Source organism: Channa argus, chromosome 8, assembly GCF_033026475.1.
Source record: "Channa argus isolate prfri chromosome 8, Channa argus male v1.0, whole genome shotgun sequence".
Classification (NCBI taxonomy): domain Eukaryota; kingdom Metazoa; phylum Chordata; class Actinopteri; order Anabantiformes; family Channidae; genus Channa; species Channa argus.
The window spans coordinates 7,214,954-7,238,419 of NC_090204.1; the positions used below are offsets into that span (position 1 = coordinate 7,214,954).

The window sequence follows — 23,466 nt, forward strand, 5'->3', positions numbered from 1 at the left end:
ACAGTTGTCAAGAAAAAATTTTTTTGACCGAGGTTTGGATAAAACAGCGAACTCGATCCAAACCCAAGATTCTGGATTCAGACTGCTGAAGAAGGCCGAGCTTAGATGCCAGCTCCTCACATAAGTCTACAGGGGCCGTGTTTGGAGCATCCTCACCAGTGGAATCACATTGTTGTACCGTAACACCACCCTGGCTTAGAAGAAATCCCTGCAACAGTACATCAGAACTGCAGAGAGGATCATCAGCTCCAACCTCCCACCATGAGCAACATGTGCATTTAGTGCTGCACGAGGAAAGCACAGTGCATCCTCGGCGACAGTCACCACCCGGCTCACGCCCTGCTTAAGCAGGTGGACATTAGCTATAACCTGAGACATTGCAGGCCGGTGAGCATCAGCCCTCACAGAGCCCGCTTGTATCATAGCTTCTTCCCACTCAATATCCAGCAAGTGGCACAGGATATTAAGGAGGGAATAAAGTATACCATTCCACAGCCCAGCTTAACCTGATCATTTAATACATAATGTCACTATTCTGTGCAATATGTGCAATATAATACTATATATACTTATGCTATTTATCTGTATTCTTTGTAATTTCAGAATGTCTTTATTTCTTCCCTTCTATTATAATTTTACAATGTGTGCCTTTTTAAATGTCTTTAAATGCTAAAAGCTTGACCTGATAATGTGGACCTGTGCTGTAAAGTACTAATGTCTATAAAGCTCTATTCTATTCTATTGTTATTCTAAATTCCTTCTTTCCTTTCTTTCTTTCTTTCTTTCTAACAACAAATGAAAACAAATACAAAGAAAAATGGGTTAAGTGAAGATAGAATTACAAATTAAAAACTGACATTTACATTTGGGGCAGCACAGTGGTTGAATGGTTAGTGCTGCTGTCTCACAGCTGGAACGTTGTGTGTTGCCTTTTTTGTGTGGAGTTTTTATGTTTTCCCCGTGATTGTGTGTTTCCTAAAAGTACTCCAGTTTCTTCCCATGGTCCAAAGACAAGCTTGTTTTCTAAATTGCTTGTAGGTGTGAATGTGTGTGAATGTGTGTGAATGGTATGTGTCTCTATGTTAGCCCCCTGTGACCCTACACAGGATAAGCAGTTGCAAATAATGGGTAAATGGAAATTTACTTTGCAGTCATGCATCTTGTGCATGTATGGAATTTCATCATTGTCAAACCTGTCTTTCTTGTGATCCTATGATGTAAATAAAACAAATTCATTTTATGTTCTCATGTGAATTTTCCTCTTCTCTCATTATCCATAGTTTTATTGCTTTGCTTAGATTTACCTGCCGTTCCTGTAATGGTAAGTTATACCCCCTAGATGGCAGAGTACATGCATTTCTGTTATCTGGTAGGAAAGTAAGGGCTAAAATCTTGAAATGCTTGAGCTCTTACACCAATGTCTACGGTTATACTCCAGACTAACACTGATTCAGCCTCACTGGAAAGAGTGATCATGCAGTCAGAGTAAACTGGTGGGAGAAAAAGAACAGAGTCCCTTATAGGAGAAGGTGAGCTGTTTCTATTTACCATGATTCACTAATAGGCTTCATTCCTTAGCTGAATGTTCTCCCTGAGATACTAATTAAAGGTACAGTACATAGTTTAATCTTGTGTATTTATGTATGGGCTTATACGCCCTCAGTGTAAGAAGGAGCGGTATCTCAGATCTTTCATTCCCACCGCCGTAAGGCTGTGTAACTCCATATCTCTGGTCATCCTTGATTACTGTAAATCCTCTTTTGTTTGGTTTTTTGCCTCTTTGTTGTAATTATAAATGCTTTTGCATACACATTTTATATTTTTCAATTTTTGTTAAATACTTGAAAAACTGCTTTTTGCACTATTCACCATCCCTGTGAGCTGCTTAACAAGTGAATTTACCGGCTGTGGCATTAAAAGTGTGATCTTATCTTATCTTATCTTACTGTATGCTACAAATTGCTGCCATATACCCACTCAGGTACTAAATGGTTGTTGTCTCAGTTTAGGTTATGGGCTTCATCTACCTCACACTATCATCATGAAAAATGATTCACTGAGCTCAGTGTTTCTTCGCTCTGATGCTTGCCCTAGACTCTACACCAAGGGATATTTTGGCACTAAGGGGTATGCATGTGTGTGTTTCTGTGGTGTGCATGTGGATTTGTGTGAATTCGAGGGAGGGGAGAGGGGATTTCACCCTGGATGACTGAACAGCTATGATCGTGGAAGCCTTAGCTACTCAGCCAATCAGCCAGCGACACTATGCCTCCTGATTCTTAATTGGCTGGCTTTCCCAGTGAGCGCAGCTGATACACACAGCCAGCTGGTTTTATCAGAGATAGAGCCGGGGCTACGGTGGGAAAAAGACAGAGAGACGAGATATACAGAGGCGAGATTCAGAGTGTGTGTGTAGCAGCCAGTAATTACCTTCCAGCTTCTGAATCAGTCAAGAGCCATAGAGAGGGATACAGAGGGAGAAAACCCATTTAGATTGTCAGTCTATTCCAAAGAGGTAGACAGACTGTTTATTAAATCAGAGTCAGACAGGGGGAGCGGAAGTGTTTCCTTTGGAGCTCCACAGCTCATCCTTTCTCATATTTGCCGAAACAAGCGGGCTGAAAACAGATGGACAAGATGAACCACAGCTCAGCAGAAGCAGAGGCTGAAACCATAGAACCACTGCGTTACCTCAGGTAGGAAATGCCCATCACTGGTGCATCGCTCTCTTGGTTTCACTTCTATTCCATTCTACTGCTTTCTGCTCCTGCTTTTCTGTTTTTTACTATTTGTCATGCTCTGCCCTTCTAGTCTGTTTTTTTGACACCACTTGACAGTGCTGCTCACAACTTCATGGATGGTATGGATTATGGTATGGAATACCATACCATTGTGTTTCTGGCAGAATTAGAGAGAACAGAAAGACAAAAACTTGAGGCTTATGTACGTCTTACAGTATGTTTGAATCAGAGCAATTAATGAGATTTTTTTTTTTTTTTTTTTTTTTTTTTGTCCTTTCCAATTATCCCGTGAGTTCAGGGTCGCCACAGTGGATCATTGTCCCCATGTTGATTTGCCAAAGTTTTTATGCTGGATGCCCTTCCCGATGCAACCCTCCCAGTTTCACTGCACAGCTGGGGAGGGGAGCTGTTAGGGGTTCAGTGTTGTAGCTGAGACCAGGGATCGAACCACTGACCCTGTAGTCTGTAGACAACTGCCTTACCAACTGAGCTACAGCCACCACACAATGTAAGAAAATAATAAGAGCAATCAATTGGTTATATTACCACTACTGATGATGATGGTGATGAAAGTGCTTTGGCAGTTAACAATTTGTCTCATCCATTTCACTCAAACATAAAATGTAATACAAATAGGAGCTATTGTATTATAGATGAATGTTTGAGGAAACCTATGTTTAATTTGTCATTAACAGGGGACATATAGTATAACCAACCAAATCAAGCATCTTTATAAATCAGTATCTTTTGTCATTCAGTCAAAGGTTCGTGAGATATGTGGGTGCTCCTCTTTAGACCTTTACATGGAGAGCGACAGGAAGAAGGTATATTTGTAATTGAGAAATAAACGTAAAATGGGGTTTTGTTTGCAACTGTTCGCAGACATTGGAATTTCCAACCTTTGACTTGCATGATTTAAGTCACGATCAGCTCTGATATAGATCAATAATTAAAACTGACAGATGTGGTGCAGCAAAAGTGTACTCTTCCAGATCTATAGCAAAAACTTGGTTTAAGAAAACATGCAATGTTTTACATCCAAATAATGTTTCTAATAGATTGATAAAAACTAAATGTAAATGAACCACAATCCAAAATGCTGAAAAGAGCCCACCAGACCTCGGTAGCTCACTCCTTGCTTTTGCTTGAGTCGTGTGTCTCAAAGATTAGCTGCTGCAAGAATTAAATTGTCAGTGGCCAAGCTGCAGAAAAAAAATGCATAGAATATTAAACAATCCTGGCTCTGCTGCATCAATCGTTTTCTTCGATAATAATGTAGAAATATGATTCAAAACTTGTGGAGTACTCTGGGCTACCATTACATTTTGTATATCCGCCACTCAGACTATGCCAGTGGAATAACAGGCCCAACTAAAGGTCTTCATCAGATGTTACGACACACATAGTTACGCTTTGGTCGTCACCTATTACATACTGGCGTAGTTGTTATGAGTAAGACACGTGGGAATTGGCAACATCCAGTGCAGTGAAGTAAATGTAACAAGTGCCAGAGGTATGTTTGCTGACGTGTTGTCAGATCACAAGGGGGCAGTGTTAAGGGTAAGTATCCCCCAACATGGATTGTGATCTAATCACTCAAACTGTTTGCTGATGTGGTCTCTGATGCATCTTTTTGTAGTGTAAATGCTGTGATCTAATATGTCCCCTGCAAAACAATATGTCAGAAATGTAAGACATGGGGATTGTGCATGAACTTTGATAGGTGTAAACCTCCATGCGTCTTGGCAACTGTGTCTACTTTCTCCCTCAAAACACATTTTCAAACCAAGTCTTAACAGGGTCAAAGAGTTGACAACTTTGGAGTGGACAGGTGGGTGACTTTCACACGAGAGACACCAGTTTGTGTCGATTTCTGACCTTGCTGTGTTTGTCTGAGCCTAAGCTACTGTAGCTTGGGTGAGTTAATACTCAGGAGGAAACATCAGTCTTCTTTGTCTTCTTTCAGTGCACCTCAAATACGCCGTCTTCCTCTTCTGCTCATCATTTATAAATATAAATCCGACTTTGTGCCCTGGCTTGAATTTACAATGTGCTTGTGATTGCACAGGGTCTCAAGACATCTTCATTTATTGTACTGTATCTTCGTGTGACTCATAACTAATATAACACTTACAGTCATTGCAAATGATTTAACTGCCTTGAACTTCTGACACCCATATATTTCACTGTCCCATGTTATTGCTATGTCAATCACTGTTTGCACTGTACCTATATATTAAATCTATTTAGGAACTTCTGGATAATATATGTAATTAAGCTCTCTGCACTGGCTGCATTTAAATCCTTGTGTGTCTTATATCTTGTGCGCAGATGTTGACTGTCAGAATAACTATCACCCAAGAGATTTCATCACTGCAGCATGATTGGGGTTGGCTGGCAACCCCAATCATGCTGCCCCCCCCACCCCTCCCATAATGCATAGGTTTTATTTTATTTAAACTTCAAAGGTTAATATAATTTTTTTTATAACACACAATAACAGGATGGCACGGTGGTGGAATGGTTATAAATGGGTCTTTCAGTGTGGAGTTTGCATGTCCTACCCCCTGCATGGTGGGTTTCCTCCGTGTACTCCGGTTTCCTCCCACAGTCCAAAGACGTCCATGTTAGAGTAATTGGTGACTCTACATTGCCTGTAGGTTTAAATGTGAGCGTGAGTGGTGGTCTGTGTGTTTATGTCTCTCTTTGTTGGTCATGACTGAAGACCCTGCCTCTCACCCTGGGATAAGCTTCAGCCCCTTTGCAACCGTACACAGGATAAGGGCGTGAATGAATGGATGGATAATATACAATAATAAACGTTATTTATAGCAATTTTCAGCAACACAATTCAGCTCAAAATTGTTCACATCACTGTGCATACAGTACTTGTAAACACATTTAAAATATTCAGCATAAATCCAAAGACAGCTTTCAAATGTAATAAAAGATAACAGATGGTGGAATTATATAAATGGAAATAAGAGTTAAAAAGCTAACCTTGTGAACAAATAAATGATGTAAAACTAGTGCTCTCTGAGTAGCTGTGAAGCAGTTGTAGTTTAATTTGGCTGAGTGGAAGCAGGTAAAAAGAGAAAAAGAAGTGAACTATGTAAAGTTTAGAAACATGCGCAAAAATACTATCTCTGTGGTAAAAATGTATGGAATCAATCGAGGGCCCTACTTGGGATCCAAACCGCATGATACAACCTAAAGCAGCACAGTGTTGTTGCTTGTATCACATGCAGCACAGGGAAAATATAAGACAACATGAAACCACACTTTCACCAAATGTTTTAGTGTTATGACATTTGTCGAATTAAGAGTTACAGAAAAGTTGGATGGATCTTGGTCTGGGAAGTCACTGGCTTTGAGAGAATCATTTACAATGCTGAGTACATCATCTATTATGACTGTAATATGATGTATAATCTCCTTCAAGAGGTGAACTGCCTTTTTCTAAAGGCTGCTTTTTCCCACATTATCTCATAATGTACAGTTAATTTACTTTTCCTCCAAGCCCTCACAATTCTTTGACATTTATTCTCGAATAACTTTATGCCCCCTTTTGTCCTCCATTTTCCATCATGTACTCTTATAATGGGGAGGTTGCTTGGTTTGTTAAATTAAATCTAAATTGTACACCTCAAGGTGTAAGAGGCAAATGGAACAAAAAAGACATTGGGTGAATTATATACTTATCTGCCACAACTTTAATACCACCTGGTGGTTTTAATATAGAAAATATACTATTTTTTTATAACAATATTATGAACTGAGAAATGTTGATGTTATGGCTGATTGGGGTAAATACTAAGGGTGATATGGGACAGTTTTTGCAATTGTATTTTGAGCAGCATATTCCAATATGGAGCCAATAAACATAATAAATGCAGTTATTACACTCTGGGAATAAATGGCACATACAAAAGTGCTCCTTGTTCCAAATTGTCCCAGATAACGTGCCTGTCCTAAAGTGGGACAGTTCAGGCTGAGATCTGGAACACCCATGAGGAGATGGAAAAGCCTATGCCGACTGAATAAATCCACTTACATCACACAACACAAACTCACTCTGGTAACTTTTAAGTTTTTATCTAATAGTTACGTTGTTAGTCAAGTTAATATCTGACAAGCAGCTGTTAGAGCGAGATGTTTAAGCAATAATCTTGGTGAGCATGATGTGAACAAAGGAAAAATTAGACAGAGATAATTACTAGTTTTAAGATTTATGTAAAAAACATGTATTCACATTAGTTAACATTAGCTCCAGGCACCCTTGTGATAAAGCTGTTCAATGATCTGTTATAATTATATAGAAATTCTAAGTAATGCATTTGCCAGAGGCGAGCAGAAACCTATTAAGTGAATGCATGAAGATCTTCATACGTGACAAGCCTGCTGATTTAGTGTGATAATGGCTGTGAGGGTGAAAATATCAAAGCTCATTCAGACCATGGCTCCTGTTGTTCACTGCATTAAAGATTTGACACACATATTACATTATGGGATATGTATTGCAAAATTCTAAAACTTTAATCCTAATTCACATCTTAAATACAAAGCCATTTTACCACAACCCTAAGAAAGGAGAAATTGGAAAAAATTAGAAATAGTCTAGTTATTCATTTGGAGGTACAGCATCAGCCAATATAAGGCCTGAAGCTGAAGACAACAATCACTGCTAAAACCTTTATTAATATGTAATTTTATTTAACTAGATTTATGACATGAATATCATAAGTTACTCAAGGTTGTTCAGGGAAATATTCCGTACCTTGTCTTGAAACAAGAAATGGGGGACATATGCATAAGACACTCTTTTTATGCTCTAAAGTTTCAAGACTACATGTTTTAGTCTTTGGCGTGACGATAGCTCCTCAACTTTATGCTGCAGGTATGAGTATAATGCAACAGGCGAATTCTGGGCATGTGTGGATGATGCAGTCGAACAAACACATTATTTACAGAAGGTTGATGCTTGTTCTTAGCTACACCATTGCTTGTTTTACCTGTTTTGCCTTTTATGTTGCTCCTAACTTGGCAACAATGCACATTATGGGCTTATTGTGATTCCTTTGGCTTGTCTCCCTCCTTTCAACTCTCTGCCACGTATTCCCATGTTGGCAGCTCTATTTGCCTGTCAATTCAAGACATTTATTTATAGGATAAATTTAATGGTTGGGGCAGAGAGGTGGAGCTGTAGAGAGGGACAGTGGAGGAGAACAATGATTTGCAGCCAGGCCTGTGTTTGGCTATGATTTCCCCACTCAATTAAAGTCAAATTAACTGTCAGAGTTCTTCATTTACCATTTTTATCAGAGAAGGATGTTGGGGGAAAGTGAGGTCAAGGTAGCCAGTCTAGGTAGAAGTGATACCTGGTTTCATGTAGGATCAACATCTGTTTTTCTAAACTTAAATAAGTAACACAGCTGTTTGGTGTAAGATAATGAAGATGTAACCAGACAGCAAAGATTCATGTCAATCCAACCAGTAGCTGATGACCAAAGTGGTGGGCTGACCGATGTACTGACTGACCAACCAAGGGTTACCAACCAAGCTGCTAACAAGGAAGAAAATAAAGAATATTGTAATATTAGAATATGGCAACTCACCAGTTGCTTGGTGAGGCAGAGCTCTGTTTCATTTGAGGTGTCAAAGCCCTTGTTTTCATTTTCCAGGCCACCCTAAAGTACAAGACCCTGCTGATTTAAATTAGACTCCAGGCAGCAGCCTTTGTTAATAAAGAACACAAGAGAGCCATTCGAAGAAGTCTGAAACAAGACTCTGTTCTCCTCATTATATCTACACTGTGACTCATTTAAGGGACTTTACTGGGTGGTATGGGGCACAAGAGAGAAGGAAATATTCTCACCAAGGTTTGTTTTCTACTCCACAGACATATTTAGAGAAAAGGTTCTTATCACTCATGTTGTGTTTGAGGAGAGATCAGAGCAGGGTGAAAAGGTCAAACGAGTATTGCAGATTGAAATCTCAGGGTTAGTATGGTTTATTTATCTTCACTCATGGTTTGTTCTGACAAGCCATATTCAATAAGTTGTCCTTCAAACAGTAGCGACTGGACATAGAGCATCTCTGTGTGTATGTTCCACATACATGAGAGACTGAAAAGCCATCTGTGTTTTAAACTGCTTAAATGTAATGGATGTATCATCTACTTTGACACTGTGATGACATGTGTGTGTGTGTGTGTGTGTGTGTGTGTGTGTGTGTGTGTGTGTGTGTGTGTGTATGTATACACACACATCTAAAAAAACACAGCAGGAGAGGTGCAAGCTGGACTCTAATCAGTTTCTTTCCTTTTTGTAATAACTGTGAATTGTATTGGCCCAGATAACTAGTGACTGTGTGTGAGTGGAGGCACTTGTGCACATTTTAATGGGTGGTTCTTCTTCTCTCACACTCTTCTCTAAATGAGAAGCAGCTCAGTACATCTTGTCCTCTAAAAATTGACCTTAAAAAAGTCCTGGTGCCTCTTATCCTTCATCTTTGCATTCTATCTCCTGCTCTTCTCATTTCACTTCCTGAACACTGAACTCACTCATTAGGGACACTACCCCCATTTTTAACAAACACACACAAAGAATAGAGGCAGTTAGAGCGAAGTGATATTCTGTGGAATCCACCGTTCCTGTCTTCTTACGGGAACTTTGTCTAATCATAAACTGTGATTGAGACAGACATCATTCCAAACTTGGGCCACAGAAAACCACCAATGTTTAATAAAAAGCTGGACCCATCCTCAAACAGAGACAGGGAGTGTGGGTAACAACAGGCTTTTATTGTGCCACACAAGAACAGGAAAGTGTGCACAGATAACTAAAAATGACCTGACACAGAAGGGCAAAATTTACATTTACAAAACCACAAGAGAAAGTGGACATGGACCAGGATGAGGAAAACACTGGAGAAACTGAACATAAACAAGGTTAAATGAAAAAGGGAAGCCGGACATGAGCAAGGTTTAGTGAATATACAATACGTATCCCATGCCATAAATGTCATATTTAATGTTAGAAAAGTCAAAGAAACACGAATCTGTTTATAAATAATGCTTGCAAGAGCTTTTTTGTATGTTTATGCATCAATGTGCATATTCATTTGATCTAGTGTCTCTTTGGTGCCAGCTACGTTGCTCAAGCACACCATCTGTTGAGAACCTTTTATTGAAATGCCCCGAGACTCCTCACTACTAAATACTCATTAAATACACAAACCTACTTGTGGAGTAGTGGGTGAATTGGTAAACAGTGGCTGCCTGGAAGGCAGAAAATCATATGCACTGATGTAAAATATATAATATGGTGTAGGACTGTAACATACAGCACACACCGCTTTGATTTCCCAGTGATTTATTGTGTTATACCACGAGCTGACCAGCTTTACATCTTCTCCAGTGTGTTTAGTCAGCACCAAACAATCTATTTGTGCTTAACATGCATTTTATTTGCCAATTTTGTTGTTGTCATTGCTTTATATCGATGACTGACTAGGACACTGTGTTCCATGTGGCAGGTAATTTATTTTCACTTATTTTCACTTTTTCTTTAAAATAGTGCTCGAAACCTGCCGTAATGACAGGGTCTTTCATTTACCTCAGAGCACCAGGCTACAATTAGAGACAGACCATTATTTCATTTGGCAGATCCCCACTGTGCCTCAATTAACCAGTGTTAATTAAACTACCGTGTTACTTAAATGTGATCTTTTCATATGCTATTTTAGTAATTTCAGTGATACTACAGGTGACACAATGCCTTTATCTGCTTACTTTAAGGTATGGCCAGTTTGTCTGATGGTTGAGCTGCCTGTGTTTTTTACCCCTTGATAGTATGTCCTCCAGAGACATTAGCAATGAAATTACTGCAATAAATGTCATAATAAGTAAAGGAAATTATACCAATAAATATAAGAATAAGTTTTAAGAGTTTTGGAATTTTTTTTCTGGATGTCTGTCTTCCATAAATGTATTATTACTACAACAATTTTTTTCTTAGTAGAGAAGAATCGATGATTCATTTTGATATTCAGTTCAGATATAGAGTAATTTTATATTTTGCTGTTATGACATCTTCAGATAGAGAATGATAAAAGACGTCACATCATGTGTAAATGTCTGAGCCTTTGTGCATGTGTAGGCTGAAAATGTGTGTGTTTATATGCCTAGATGATATTTATAGTCTTTAATGAGTGTAGACAGGATGCATTGTCACTGCATGTGAACGTTTGTTGGATATTTTCTTCACCACGGTACATTTAGAAAGTTGACAGGCATGAAAGAGGGAAGAAAGGGAAGAGTGATTATGGGAGTGTGTGTCACAGTGTGCATTATATGTGTGAAGATGAGGGTGGTGGTAGGAAGTGGAGGTTTTAAAAAAAATAGATATTGTGAGTGCTACTCCTGTTGCCCTTGCTTTTCTGTTTCTATTACAGCAAAAAGGGTTGAATTTGAAGAGCACTTGAGCTACTATTTTTCAAAATCTTCAGACTCCATCATGGTCTAAAAATACAACCACATGCCACGCTATGTGTGTAAAATGTCATTATTAAAACAGATATATCAGATGTAGATTTTTCATGCAAAAATAGGAAATATTCTTTATTGTCACCAGTGGCCTTCATATACTCAGTATGAGCTCAAGGTCTATTGTGCATTATTGATTTCAGGATTCGGATCATGTAAGGAATTGATTAGAATAATTGCTTATTGGCTTTGTTCGCACTCCCTGGCTGAGCTGTGTACACATGTGCTCATCTATTTTTAAATGGCTGCAGCATGCGGGAGCAATCCATCAAATCTGTGTAGAGACAAACAACCAAATAGAAAAAAGCAAAGACTTATGTGGCTTATAGATTCATTAATGCTGAGAGTCCCGCAGTGGCATCCATCAGTGGAAAGTGATGAAGGAAGGAAACTTAAATAATCTGATATTTACTCAGTGGCAATTTTTTTTATAAAGTCCCTAAAATAGGTCATGAGTAGACTTTATATTAAGTTAAAGAGAATCTTGAGCCTCACACCCACTCATGTGCCTCATCCCCCACTGACTAAGGTATATACAGTATATACATGCTCAGGAGACTTCATGAAGGTGATAGTAGGCTTTTTTCACTAGACTTTTTATGAACTTTTTCATCATCCAGTGGGTATTTCCAAAAGTGCTATTCAGGGACAACTGGGCTTGCTTGGAGTTCTAGAAGACACTTCTCTCATCTGCAAGGTTTCCTCAGATCCGAACTGAAGAAGTGCACTTTGAGGATTTCACTTGACTTTCTAGCGTTTCTCCCTGTGCTTTAGTTGAGGAGAAACATTAAGGTGCAGATGTAACACGGAAACACTAAAAGCTGTTAATCCCCCAACAGCCATCAAAAACATGACATTGCAGTATTTATGCAAGCATAACTAGTAGTTCAACACATTTTGACAGTCTAATTTGCACTCTGCATTACATAGAGTATCAGATAATGAAGAGGAAACAGTTTTATGTAGTAAAACAATAAAAGTCATCATTCGTATTAAAGTGTCCATTATAACACTATTGCATGAGACAACAGCAAACATTAGGTTGCTAACGGTAGAGCAAGTTTGAAAGCTGTGTCAAATTAATATCACCATGCAAGCGTTCTAGTGTCCAAACATTCTGCAGACTTGTCTGCTTTACTGCCAGCTTATGTCCCTGGATGTGCTCGACATTTGACTGCTTATCTGCTGCTCATCTTTGCCTTGTGGTCCATCTAAGGAGTTCAACTACTGGATCCTCGTCCTGTTTTACTCAATTACACACAAAGTACTTTACTTAAAAACTCCAAAGTAACTATAATAAACTTTCAGAACCCAAACATTGCTTCGCTGTGACTGATGTTACACGAAACACTGAGGAGTCACGGCAGCAAAAGGCCCTAGTGTCCTTTCACACACTTGGCGGGAAGATTTCTCCAGTGCAAACAGGAGTGGTGTTTCCTCCCAGTCTGTCATGTTTGGAACATCTCCCTAGAAAGGCGGTGAGGGGAGATCCTTGAAGCATGATTTCATGGTAATTTGAGCAGCAACTTGAGATGATTACAAAAACAACACTCGCTATCTCTAGTGGAGTCTGATTACCATTTCTTCAACAAGCTTCTTCTATAACTTCGAAATTGCTATAATGATTTTAATGAGGAGCAATCCACTTTGTAACAATAGGCACAGTTTTTGTCTAATGGCAGATTCTTTATCTTCCGCCGTAACTCAAGATTTTACTTTTATTTCTACCCCTTCAGCGTTTTTTCTTCTAAACCCTGTGGGCGACTCGCTGACAGGGGTTAGAGCTGTTTGAAGGAATGTGACTAGAAAGAAAAGTGTTCTCATGGTGACAGAATGGGAGCGATGCCCACTAGCAGCTTGCCTTATGTCGTCTCCACTGGAAAACCATGTGGGGAGGCTGAGAGAGAGATGCAGATAGACCAAAATAGCGGAGAGGAGAAGTAATTTGGATGGAGGTGAAAGAAAAATCAGTAGGTGAAGACCAGTGAAACTGATAATAAGCTCCAGAGGGGGGCTGGTGTGTTAGCACTCACTCTGTTGTCAGCTATTACCACTTGTCCATCACATCACTCACATGTTGTGGCAGTTGCCATAGAATCCAAGCCCAGCTACACTCCAGTGAGAAATGCTGCCTTCTTGACCGTGCTGTGATCTTCATGTTAAAGGCTTAGTGTGGACGCAGAGAGTTTACATGTGTATGTTTATTGAACTGGTTTTCATCACATGTGCTGGGCTTTTTTGTGTGAGAGTGTGCGTACGATCAAATTTTCCCTTCTGTTCAGTAATCCCAGTAGTGCACGATGGAAAATGAAACTCAATTGGCAGAAAGTCAAGAAGAGACAGATGAAGTGACAGTGTAGATGAATTGTTGAAGCACTTTTTTTCTCTAAATGATTTTGTGTCCCTGAGAATTGAAGAAAGGAACACTGTGTTTGTCCTCAGGTACTGTGTTCCCAATTGTCTTCATGAGGGTTTGAGCATTTCAGAGTCTGTGCCAATGCTTGCAGCCAGGAAGGCTTTCCCAGTTTTCAGTAATTGGGTTCACAGTCTCGCTTTGCTGAGTCCTGATTGTGGTTCTGTTTTGTTTCCCACTGTAGGGACAGTGTTGCTGAATTCCGATTATGTAAATGTCTTTCGTGTCACTCTCTGTTGTTGTTTACTGCATCCTTCACTTAGATTCATGGGTTATATAGATAGAAATTAAAGTTGGCTTTTGAAAATCATGATAATCTGATGGAAAACAGTAATGCACAAAATGAATTAGCTGTGCTGTGTTTTGCATGTGCATTGATTATGTGAGGTTAACCAATACATCATTATTAAACACATGCTTCCAGTTTGTTTTAAAGATAAGTTATTATATAGAGAAGCTCTAGGTCACTGACATTTATTTAATTTTTATTATTGATGTCATTATTTTAATGCTAGTCTGTTATTTCAGTTGTGGAAATGTGCTGTAGATGTATTGAGCAAATGTTTTCTTTTTTGCCTCAAACCTCTCACCCAGGCTACCTATGGTGGTGCCTATAATGAGACAATCAGTAGACGTGCAGGGAAATTCTTACCTCCTGGATGTTTTGATGGACACTTGCTAAGTCTAGACTCCCCAGTGGCCTGTGAGCTGAGAGGGGGTTAATGGGGATGCTGAGAGGCCCACAAAGAGAAAGACAGCAACCTGGAAAGGCAGACAGAAGAAACAGCAGGTAATGAACTAAATATTTATGCAGGGTAAAACTATAAAACCCATTTTGTTGGCTGCTCTTTTACTTTCTGAGATCTGCTTCTATATTTAATTTTATGAGCTCACATCTATTAAGGACTTTTTCTTTCTCACACAGCCAAAAATCCAATTTCTGCACTGGCATTATCTGGTAATTGTTAATGATAACAAGTCAGACAGAGGGGAGGCAGATGAGGGATTCTACAGCTTTTTAGATTTCTCTGAGCTGTATGTAGTGATAAATATAAAGCCCAGAGTTCTTCTATTGTTATAAGTGACAAACATAGTGGGTGGAGGTTGCCAAAACTCTAAATAATTGCTCAAGAGCCTTTTTATGTAACACAGCCAAGATTCAGTTGTTATTGGGCTTGAAAAAAATGTACAGGGAGGAATAGTATATGTCAGAAAGTCCATTGCGAGAACAGCTTAACAAACACCCTCTGTAGTGACTGTATATGGTATGTCAACCCCCAAACTTGCAATGGTAGGTCAACTCAGGAACACAGAAAGTTGGAAGGGCTCTTTATTTTAAGGTCAAAGCTGCAAGAATACTCATTCAGAGTCATTTTACAGCCCGATTCACAGCTGTGTGAAGGTGAGAAAGAAGCCAAGGTTTGAAATTCTCTCTCTTCACTGAATGAAATATTTCTGTTACTTTCACAGTCACCTTAAGTAAGACTTTGAAAGGTCAAACGAGATTATCATCCATATCTTCAAAACTGTGTCAACATTCAGAACAACTATAAACACTTTCGGTTTCCAACATGGTTACTCAGTATTTGATAGTAGTAAGTCCAGTGCATGCTCCTTGAAATGGACATTTTTGTTGCCAATTACATAATTTTAGCTTCACTGTAGCATGTGCCTTCTGAAATTTTTAATACTTCGTTGAGGCTCTATGTTGAAGATCAGCTCGATTTGTCCACAGCTAGTGTGTAAGGGTGAAGGCAGAAAGGCTTACATGACACACACCCACAGGTCCACGCTGACAACTTTACAGGCTCTAGTTGCTTTGAAAAGAGCAAAACCAATGATGCAAACCTGCTATGATACCAACACAACACCAGGCGGTGGTGGTAATGCAGCTCTCTGCTATGCCACCAAATCAGTTGCAGCAGGGGAAATGGCAACATTATCCGCATAATTTGTACCACCCACAGTGCCACAAGTATGTACTGTGTTAATTCCTCAACACAGTACATATAGATGAATTGCAAAGTCGTAATGATGAACAATAACAAAGTCACTCACATCAAACAGCAGGGAGGTGAAGGCTGATTGTACAGTGCCGATCAGTAAAATTATGTATTTTTTTCAATCAATGCAGCATGAAAAAAACAAACAAACCTGGAGACATACCTGTGCATGTGTCCATCAAGCTTTAATGGAGGAGCTTTAACTGTGCAAGTGTCTAGTGTGCTGTAGTTATGGCTTCACCCTATAGCTCCATTTGTATTAACCGACACACTGTACACACACACACACACAAACACACACACACACAGATACACACAGATACACAGACACCACACAAAATGTATATACTGCATATTAATAAACATGAACACAAACATTAAGTATACATTTCCACCCACTCCTACACTGATTTGCAGTCCTGCAAACACACTCTTAATCATTATGAGTTCAAGCTGTGTTTGCACCTAAATCATTAGCCAGTGAGTGCATGCAGATATAATCTGTTTGGCTTATTTATTTATTTTCAATATTTGGCATTTTTGAACATTTAAAACATCAAACTAAATATATTTTGGCTTCTCCTCTTTCTCCTCTAGCATTTGTTTCATCCAGGGGGTTGGCACAAATTTGTCAGAAACTATGACAATCAGCGGTTCCAAATATTGGATGCTTTGATGTTGACTAATTTTTCTGTTTCCCTTCAGCTGTCTTGTGTAAACACCACAGACCTTAAGCAAATTGGATCATACATTTTCTTTATTGTCTATAAGCTGATGAATAATGATAGACTTTTCTTTAGACTTTGTATATCTGGCTGTCAAAACAGCTTTACTTTTACTAAATTCATACCAAAATCATGGTAAATGTAATTGTAAGTAATTACATTATATAAAATAATAGATATGAGCTTTAACAGAAATAGAATAATTAGTTTGTGATGCCGACACAATTAAGGGTCCTCTGTTGGTTAAATTTAACCGTGGCACACTCAAGTTCAAGGTAAGGAAATAAACCAGGATGGAGTAAACGTGATAATGTTCAAGACAAGACTGTCCTTAGGTCAGCAACTTCAGACATGTGCTGAATTACTTTGTCCAGAAGTGACTGTAAACAGTGAGATAATGGTGTTGTTTCCCGTGCTGAGACTATTTAATGTAACTTTCAATAAACTTATGAAAGATTACAATGTTACAAGTTGCCTGTTAATTAAAGCAGCAATAGATCAATGGCTTCATTGGTGATATTTTATAATGACTATTAGCTCAGTGGGTAAAGTCAGTCGTCCACGGACCACAGGGTCAGTGGTTTGATCCCTGGTCATGGCTATATGTCGAAGTGTCTCTGGGCAAAACACTGAAACAGCCCATTCCCATCCCTAGCTGTGAAGTGCCAGTCCAAGCCCGATAGAAATTGGGGAGGGTTGCATCAGGAAGGGCATCCGGTGTAAAAACTGTGCCAAATCAAGATGCGGACAATGATCCGCTGTGGCCACCCTGAACTCACGGGATAAGCTGAAAGGACAAAAAAATAAAAATAAAAATTCTGTACTAACCAGTCTTGATGTTTTATGTGATGGATCTCCCAGCTCATGTCCACATATGAAGTCTTCACAGATATTTTTTAAAATTCTCTAGTGACATGAATGAAAACCTGTGAATAAAAGCTGCCAGGCGGCTAAAAGTGAACAGATGAAGGTGCTTGTGTAGGCAGCAATGACACAAGCAGGCTTTGCGTGACGGCTCCTTCATCTAATCACACCTCTGCAGCGTGCGGCTCACACATCTGCACCTCCCTCTCCCGCTGCTGCTGTTGCTCTATCACCTCCTCGTCATCCCAGGGGAAAGTGAGGAAGATTTGCTGTATGCACACACTTATATAATCATGTGTACATGACATAGACACATGCACATGCATACATGGAATCTACCACTTCCAGCCAGGTTTGCCAGGCTGCACAGCTTGTGTGACAATCTGTTCCTAATGTAAAAGAAATGCCACATCAGTTTAATAGTCATTGGTAGCCTGAGGTTACAGCAGTACACAAACAGACCTTTAACAGACAAACTTGCCTGTCAGAGAGGTATGATACCAAAGGGCACGTTTGGAGATGGAAGAAAGTTTGAACAGCAACTGGTTTCTAATATGCATTTCTGAATTTGTTCGCCACTAACACAACACCACGCCACAGGGGCTGACTAATTGTCTGTGTAAAAAGTTTGTGTGATTGACTCACATCTGTGCCATGCTTTGAAGCTTAAGTTTTGACTTTTGTTTGGTCCAGGTTTATTGATACTCCTGGCTGCTCTGCTCTCATCAGAGGCAACTCACTCGCATCTCAGTCTTATTTTCAACTTCCTCATTTTTATCATTGTTTTTATTCAAAGCTGCTCTGAAAAACACTCTCTTCATCATCTCTTCCATCAGCCTTTGTCTCTTTACGCCTCTCACACATTTCTCACTGCCACCTGTCACCAAAGCATCGTAAACACACCCACACATGCGCCCACAGTCGCACACATATGCATGCATGCATACACACATGCCAGCGTAGGTGAGAAAGGTCGGCCGAATGCCAATTTCGATGCGATGGCTCGCTGGTCTCTCTCATGGTTCCCCCTACTGCTGTGCTCATCAATTATACACGACCTGCACATTGTGTGTGTGTGTGTGTGTGTGTGTGCGTGTGTGCAGGTGCACTTGTGATGCGGTTGTGTCAGAAACAAAACATTGCTTGGTGTGAAGGCTTCTGGCCAAACATGAGAGTGTCAGAATGGATGGGTTTTAGGCTGTGCTTCTCATTAATATGCTCTCTGCTGTTTATGTGCTGCTGTATCTAACTGCCTTTCAGTTGACCCACCTGCCTGGTTCCATATTAAACCTGGGAACGTGAAATTATTCAGGAGAGATGGGATTGGATCGCTCATTCATACTCACACACAGAGACTTAAAGGATGATTAGGGAGGAAGAGAGTGAGCGAGTGAACGGGATTCAGAGAAAATCCTTGGAGAGTTTTAGCAGCAGCAGCAGCAGCAGCAGGGTAGAATGGTTTTCTTTTTTGTCTTCTCCTGACTTAGCCTGGGGATTGTCTTGTCATGCTTTTTATTGGCAATGCTACAAAATAGAGCCGTAAAATGTGTGAGCAGGAAAGAGACTAGTCTTTTGTATCCAAAGGACCTGAGCTATGGTCCTTTGCTCTCTAGCAGGGGCTTCGAGGTCTACAATGGGGACGGTTGCTAAAAAAAAATTCATGAACTATAGGTGCCAAATTTTTATCTTCAGTATCAGCCACGCTACAGCCCCAAACCATTCATCTTCCTCCCTAGCCACTTTCTGAGATACTGTCTGGCTGCTCCTGGAAAGGGTCTAACTACATTTGCCCTGGAGAAAAGCAGAGGCAGGAACAGAGCAAAACAGAAGAAGGGTGTGTAGTCACTAACACAATGAACAGAATGGAACACAAAGCAACTCCAATTAGGTCCTCTGTGTCCTTCATTTGACAGCTGAACCTGCCCTGCTGCCTCACGGAGGGAGAAACTAGCAGGGGATAAGGTGCAGAAAGGGAGAACAGCTATGCCCTGCAGGTTCATAACACCTCCATGTCACCACTATCCCTCTGTTTTTGCCTCAGTACAAAACAACATTGCATGAGCAGAAGGTGTAAACACCTTATTAGTCTTGTTCTAAACACCACAGGCCAATTTCTGTTTGAGAAAGGTCAACAAATAATTATTTTGAAGCAAGCCCGCACCTCCCAGTCACAACTGGTCTACTAAGGGTCAAGCGAATGATCTCCTTCAAGCTGCCAGTTCTGTTTTCTGGTTTTACTAAAGCAGAGATCTGCAGCTCATGGTTGATCACTGTTTTGTAGTTAATCCTCCTGATATTGCACTGGCTGCAAGTGACAGACTGAGACTAAATCTGTAAGAGTAATGCACATTCGCTGTCCGACATCAAAAACACTCTAACAGACTCGCCTCAAAGAATTTGTTTAAAACTTATACTCATGTAGAAGAAACTGTGTAATGTGGTTAGTGCATCTTTGTCTGGCTACAAACTTATAAAACCTGAGGCTATAGCCACTTGTGGGCAACAGAACAAGGTAAAAACACTCTCTTTGTCAGTATAACTTAGTTGTAAATCCATTGGTCACAATTATGTTAGCGCTGTAGGACTAGCGCATATTGCTAGTCTCATAGTGGCAACGGTATCGGCTCATTAACGTGGTCATTATCTATGCATTATACCAAGCCAGCAGAATGATGAATAGACTTGTTGAAAATACATTACTAATTCAAACTTTGCAAAGAAGACATTCTGCCCACAGACAACTGAGCAGAACAAGGGAGCTAATACTGCGTATATACAACAACATGCTAACTGAAGCTGAATATCCTTCTGTTCCCCAGGAACTGCCAAACATTCACTACCTTCTCCACTCTTTCCATCATGGCCCAGCCTGTAATTGCTTAAACCTACATCCATTCTTAATCTCTAACCGCTTATCCTGTTCAGGGTCACTTTCACTTTGTGTAAATATGTCTGTGTGGAGTATATGCTCATAGTTGACATGGTTGTGTGTAATGTAAAATATTTGTATATACATGTAAACACTGTCCTGTTTGCTGTCAGTGCTGTGACCTCTGTCACATCCTAACATGAAAAGTGTCCCTGGTTTCGATTCACCTTTAGCACATTCACAGAAAGATTTGACCATCAGATGCAAAAAAAGGTTTCCACTGGCAGATTGTGTTCTTCTACCATTTCCTCCTCCACATTTGTCTGCCTGAAATATTTCTCCCTCTGTTACTTTGTGTCCTGTAGCTGATTAACCGTGACATCTGGAGCCAAATCAGTGCTGCAGACAGAGGCCTCATGGGATTTTAGCCTGACCTGAAATATAGTAAACAGCATGTTATTCACTCCTCACTGGTTTCAGTGGTTTTATCAATTCCCAGTCAACATTAGCCACATAATAATACTGTAGATCACTGACACTGATTAAACACTCATGTTGCCACAGTAAGGCATTGTGCTTTTAGCTTTTAGAAACTATTTATTTAGTCACATCCAGCAGAGAAGGCTGTGGGAACATTGTTCTCTTCATGGCAGGGTTTTATTAGTCAGACTCGTTCCTGTGCATCTCAGTTGTATCAGCGGCAGTGGTTCTAACTATGCTATGTCACTTTCTCCTCCTCTCTTCCCCTTGTCTGCTGTCTCTTCACCCACATCCATGCTTCCCTCTTGTTCATTATGTTGCCATGAAAGTTAGGATTTTCCACATAATTCCACACAATGATTAGGGATATTTTTCCCCAACAAAAGCTCTTTTTAATATTATTATAAAACATTCAGGACCAATTGTTCCACCATTACTGTAAAAACTTGGAGGACACATTTATGGTTATGATACAGTTCCTGTTGGCCATTTAAAGTGACTTCAGGTTTGTCGCTATCTACATCAGGGTTGGGCAATACCACAAATACAATACCAGTCATAAGTCATACCAGGCCAGGTTTGATACTGATACCATTGTTTTTTGATGTTGATCGCAACGTATTTGCTATTATGTAAGAGAAAGGAAGCTTTCATGATTTTTTTAAGTTAATTAATTATTTGTATTGTTTCGTTAAATTGTCTTCTATTTTAAATTATGATGTTAAATCTGATCCCTGATTACACCTTTTGTCTATGCCAGCAGCTCCTGCAGCGTAGTGTCATCTTGACTTGATTTGTTTTACTTTAACTTCAGAACAGCAAAGTGCGTGGTGATAGATATTTGCTGCGTTAACAGGATACGGTGGTCTTTAAGTGAAAATGCAAGGTTAAAAATCAAGCGATCGTACAATTTGTAGCAGGAGCTGAGAGGGAACCTGGTTGCAGAAAGTTAACAGGAGAATAGTCTCTGAATGCTCACTGAGGTGGGGGTGCTCTAGTGTCGATCCTAATGACATTATTATCATGTATTTAAAAAAAAGTAGTATCAGTGGTATCGATATTTTCGGGAGTGATCCACTCACCTCTAATATACATATTCCAATTGAATCTGGCAACAACCTGGCAGTGTTTACGGTTTTTAGCATATTAACTTTTGGTAACCTTTAATAAATCAGCTGACTTCATTGTCTCTGAAAAAGATTTTCTCAGTTGATTTGGTCCTGTGGATGTTAAAATTTGCTTATTTTCCATCAAATGTTTGTAGAGGTGTCCCGACCTTAATCATGAGTAACGAGTCCTGCTTGTTTTACTGCTCTCCTAAAGTGCAGTTTCTGCTGCTGATGAAAATGTAAAATTGATTGTGTGAATATGAATACGTATTTATGGAAACCAGAAAGTGGCTCTTAGTTCACTGATGTTGGAAAATGGCACAAATTGTTGAGCTAAATATAACTGTTTAGTCTTTCATTAGCAAATGCAGTGTGAATTCACATCCAGACAGCAGCTTCTCATTTATATCCAGACATGACATTTCTGGCAGCAGGTCTCTTCAGCTGTTGAATGAATGACTACATGTGAGTACTTTGTTTGTTAAAGTGTTTTCTGTATCTGTGTCTGTAAGGAGCCTAAGAAAGATGTTTGTGAGACAAGACTTAACTCCCTAACACAATTGTACAGCAGCAAGAAAACTGAGTACAGAGAAAGTGAAGTTGACGTCAGACTGTGTTAAATTTTTGTTTTTGTGTTGTGGGTATTCCTGTCCTGGATGTTCAATTTAGACGCCTACAAGGCTTTAAATGAATTGGTGAGATCTTTTTCAGGAGGTCTCATTGAGTAATTTGGCATGACGTGTAACATTAAATTAAATTAAAGACACATCATGAACAACTTAACCAAACGTTACTTTGGATGCATGTGGACTAGAGGAGTCAGGGGTTGACCTGCTGCCCCTGCAATTGGTAGACAAGCTGATCTAACCTCTGAGCTAAAGCCAGCCACATCTACACCAGGAGAAACCAGATGCAGATTTATATAAAAATCAGGCAGATGGCAGTTTACTTTGAAATGGAGTGGAACCATAATGTTTCATATTTTAATCGTTATCGTAAAGCAATCAGGCCAAGAAAATGGATGAGGACACTGCTAACTACCTGACCCCATAACTACAATTTCCTGGAACAAGGAGGGACATGCTGAAATCCTTTTGTGTTCAGTATGTTGCTTTAATGTGGTCTCATGATTCTGGCACCTTTGTTGCTATGGCACCAAGATTGTGCATAAGAGCTGACAAGGGAGGAGAATGACTTCACCTTTTTCTTTTATAAATTGAACCATTAGCTGCCAAAATTTATGTTGAGTAAAAATCTCTAGATCTTCAGATTTGCCGTCAGACCGAGGTATTTTCTGGATACATGGGGATGAACAGCACTTGGCTAAGTATAGGGAGCGTCTGAATGGTATAAATTCATGCAGTATATAAGCACAGCCAGGCCAAATATCTTCTCAAAGACTAACTGTTTCTCCTGAAGCACACAGCAACACATACATTGCTATTATTAAACTCCAAGTCATTTAACGCAGATAGGTGATCTCTCTGCTGTGTCCTGGCCAGCAACCTTATAAATTGCATTAGCCATTCTGCTCTGCCTCCATTACCTGGAGGATAAAACCCTGTCTCAGTCGCAATGAATGGGATGTGACAACACATGCCTTGTAATATGTGATCCTCCTGACCCCACTGGTCTCAAACTGACAGAATGTGGTTTAAAGCAAAGGCAGAGGTTATAAATGGATATTCTGGATAACTGGGTGATTAAACACTGAAGG

General features: G+C 39.7%; 1 protein-coding gene across 2 annotated transcripts in view; it reads left to right on the top strand.

The window, feature by feature from the left end:
• Positions 1–2,246: 2,246 nt before the first annotated feature.
• yjefn3 (YjeF N-terminal domain containing 3) overlaps positions 2,247–23,466 on the top strand; it is a 40,625-nt gene continuing 19,405 nt past the window's right edge. The window contains exons 1-2 of one of the 2 annotated variants that reach the window (XM_067514150.1): positions 2,247–2,696; positions 14,294–14,489. In XM_067514150.1, coding sequence (XP_067370251.1) covers positions 14,422–14,489 — 68 coding nt within the window. In that variant the 5' untranslated portion in view covers positions 2,247–2,696; positions 14,294–14,421. The remainder of the gene's footprint in view (positions 2,697–14,293; positions 14,490–23,466) is intronic. The other variant, XM_067514149.1, reaches the window with a different exon arrangement.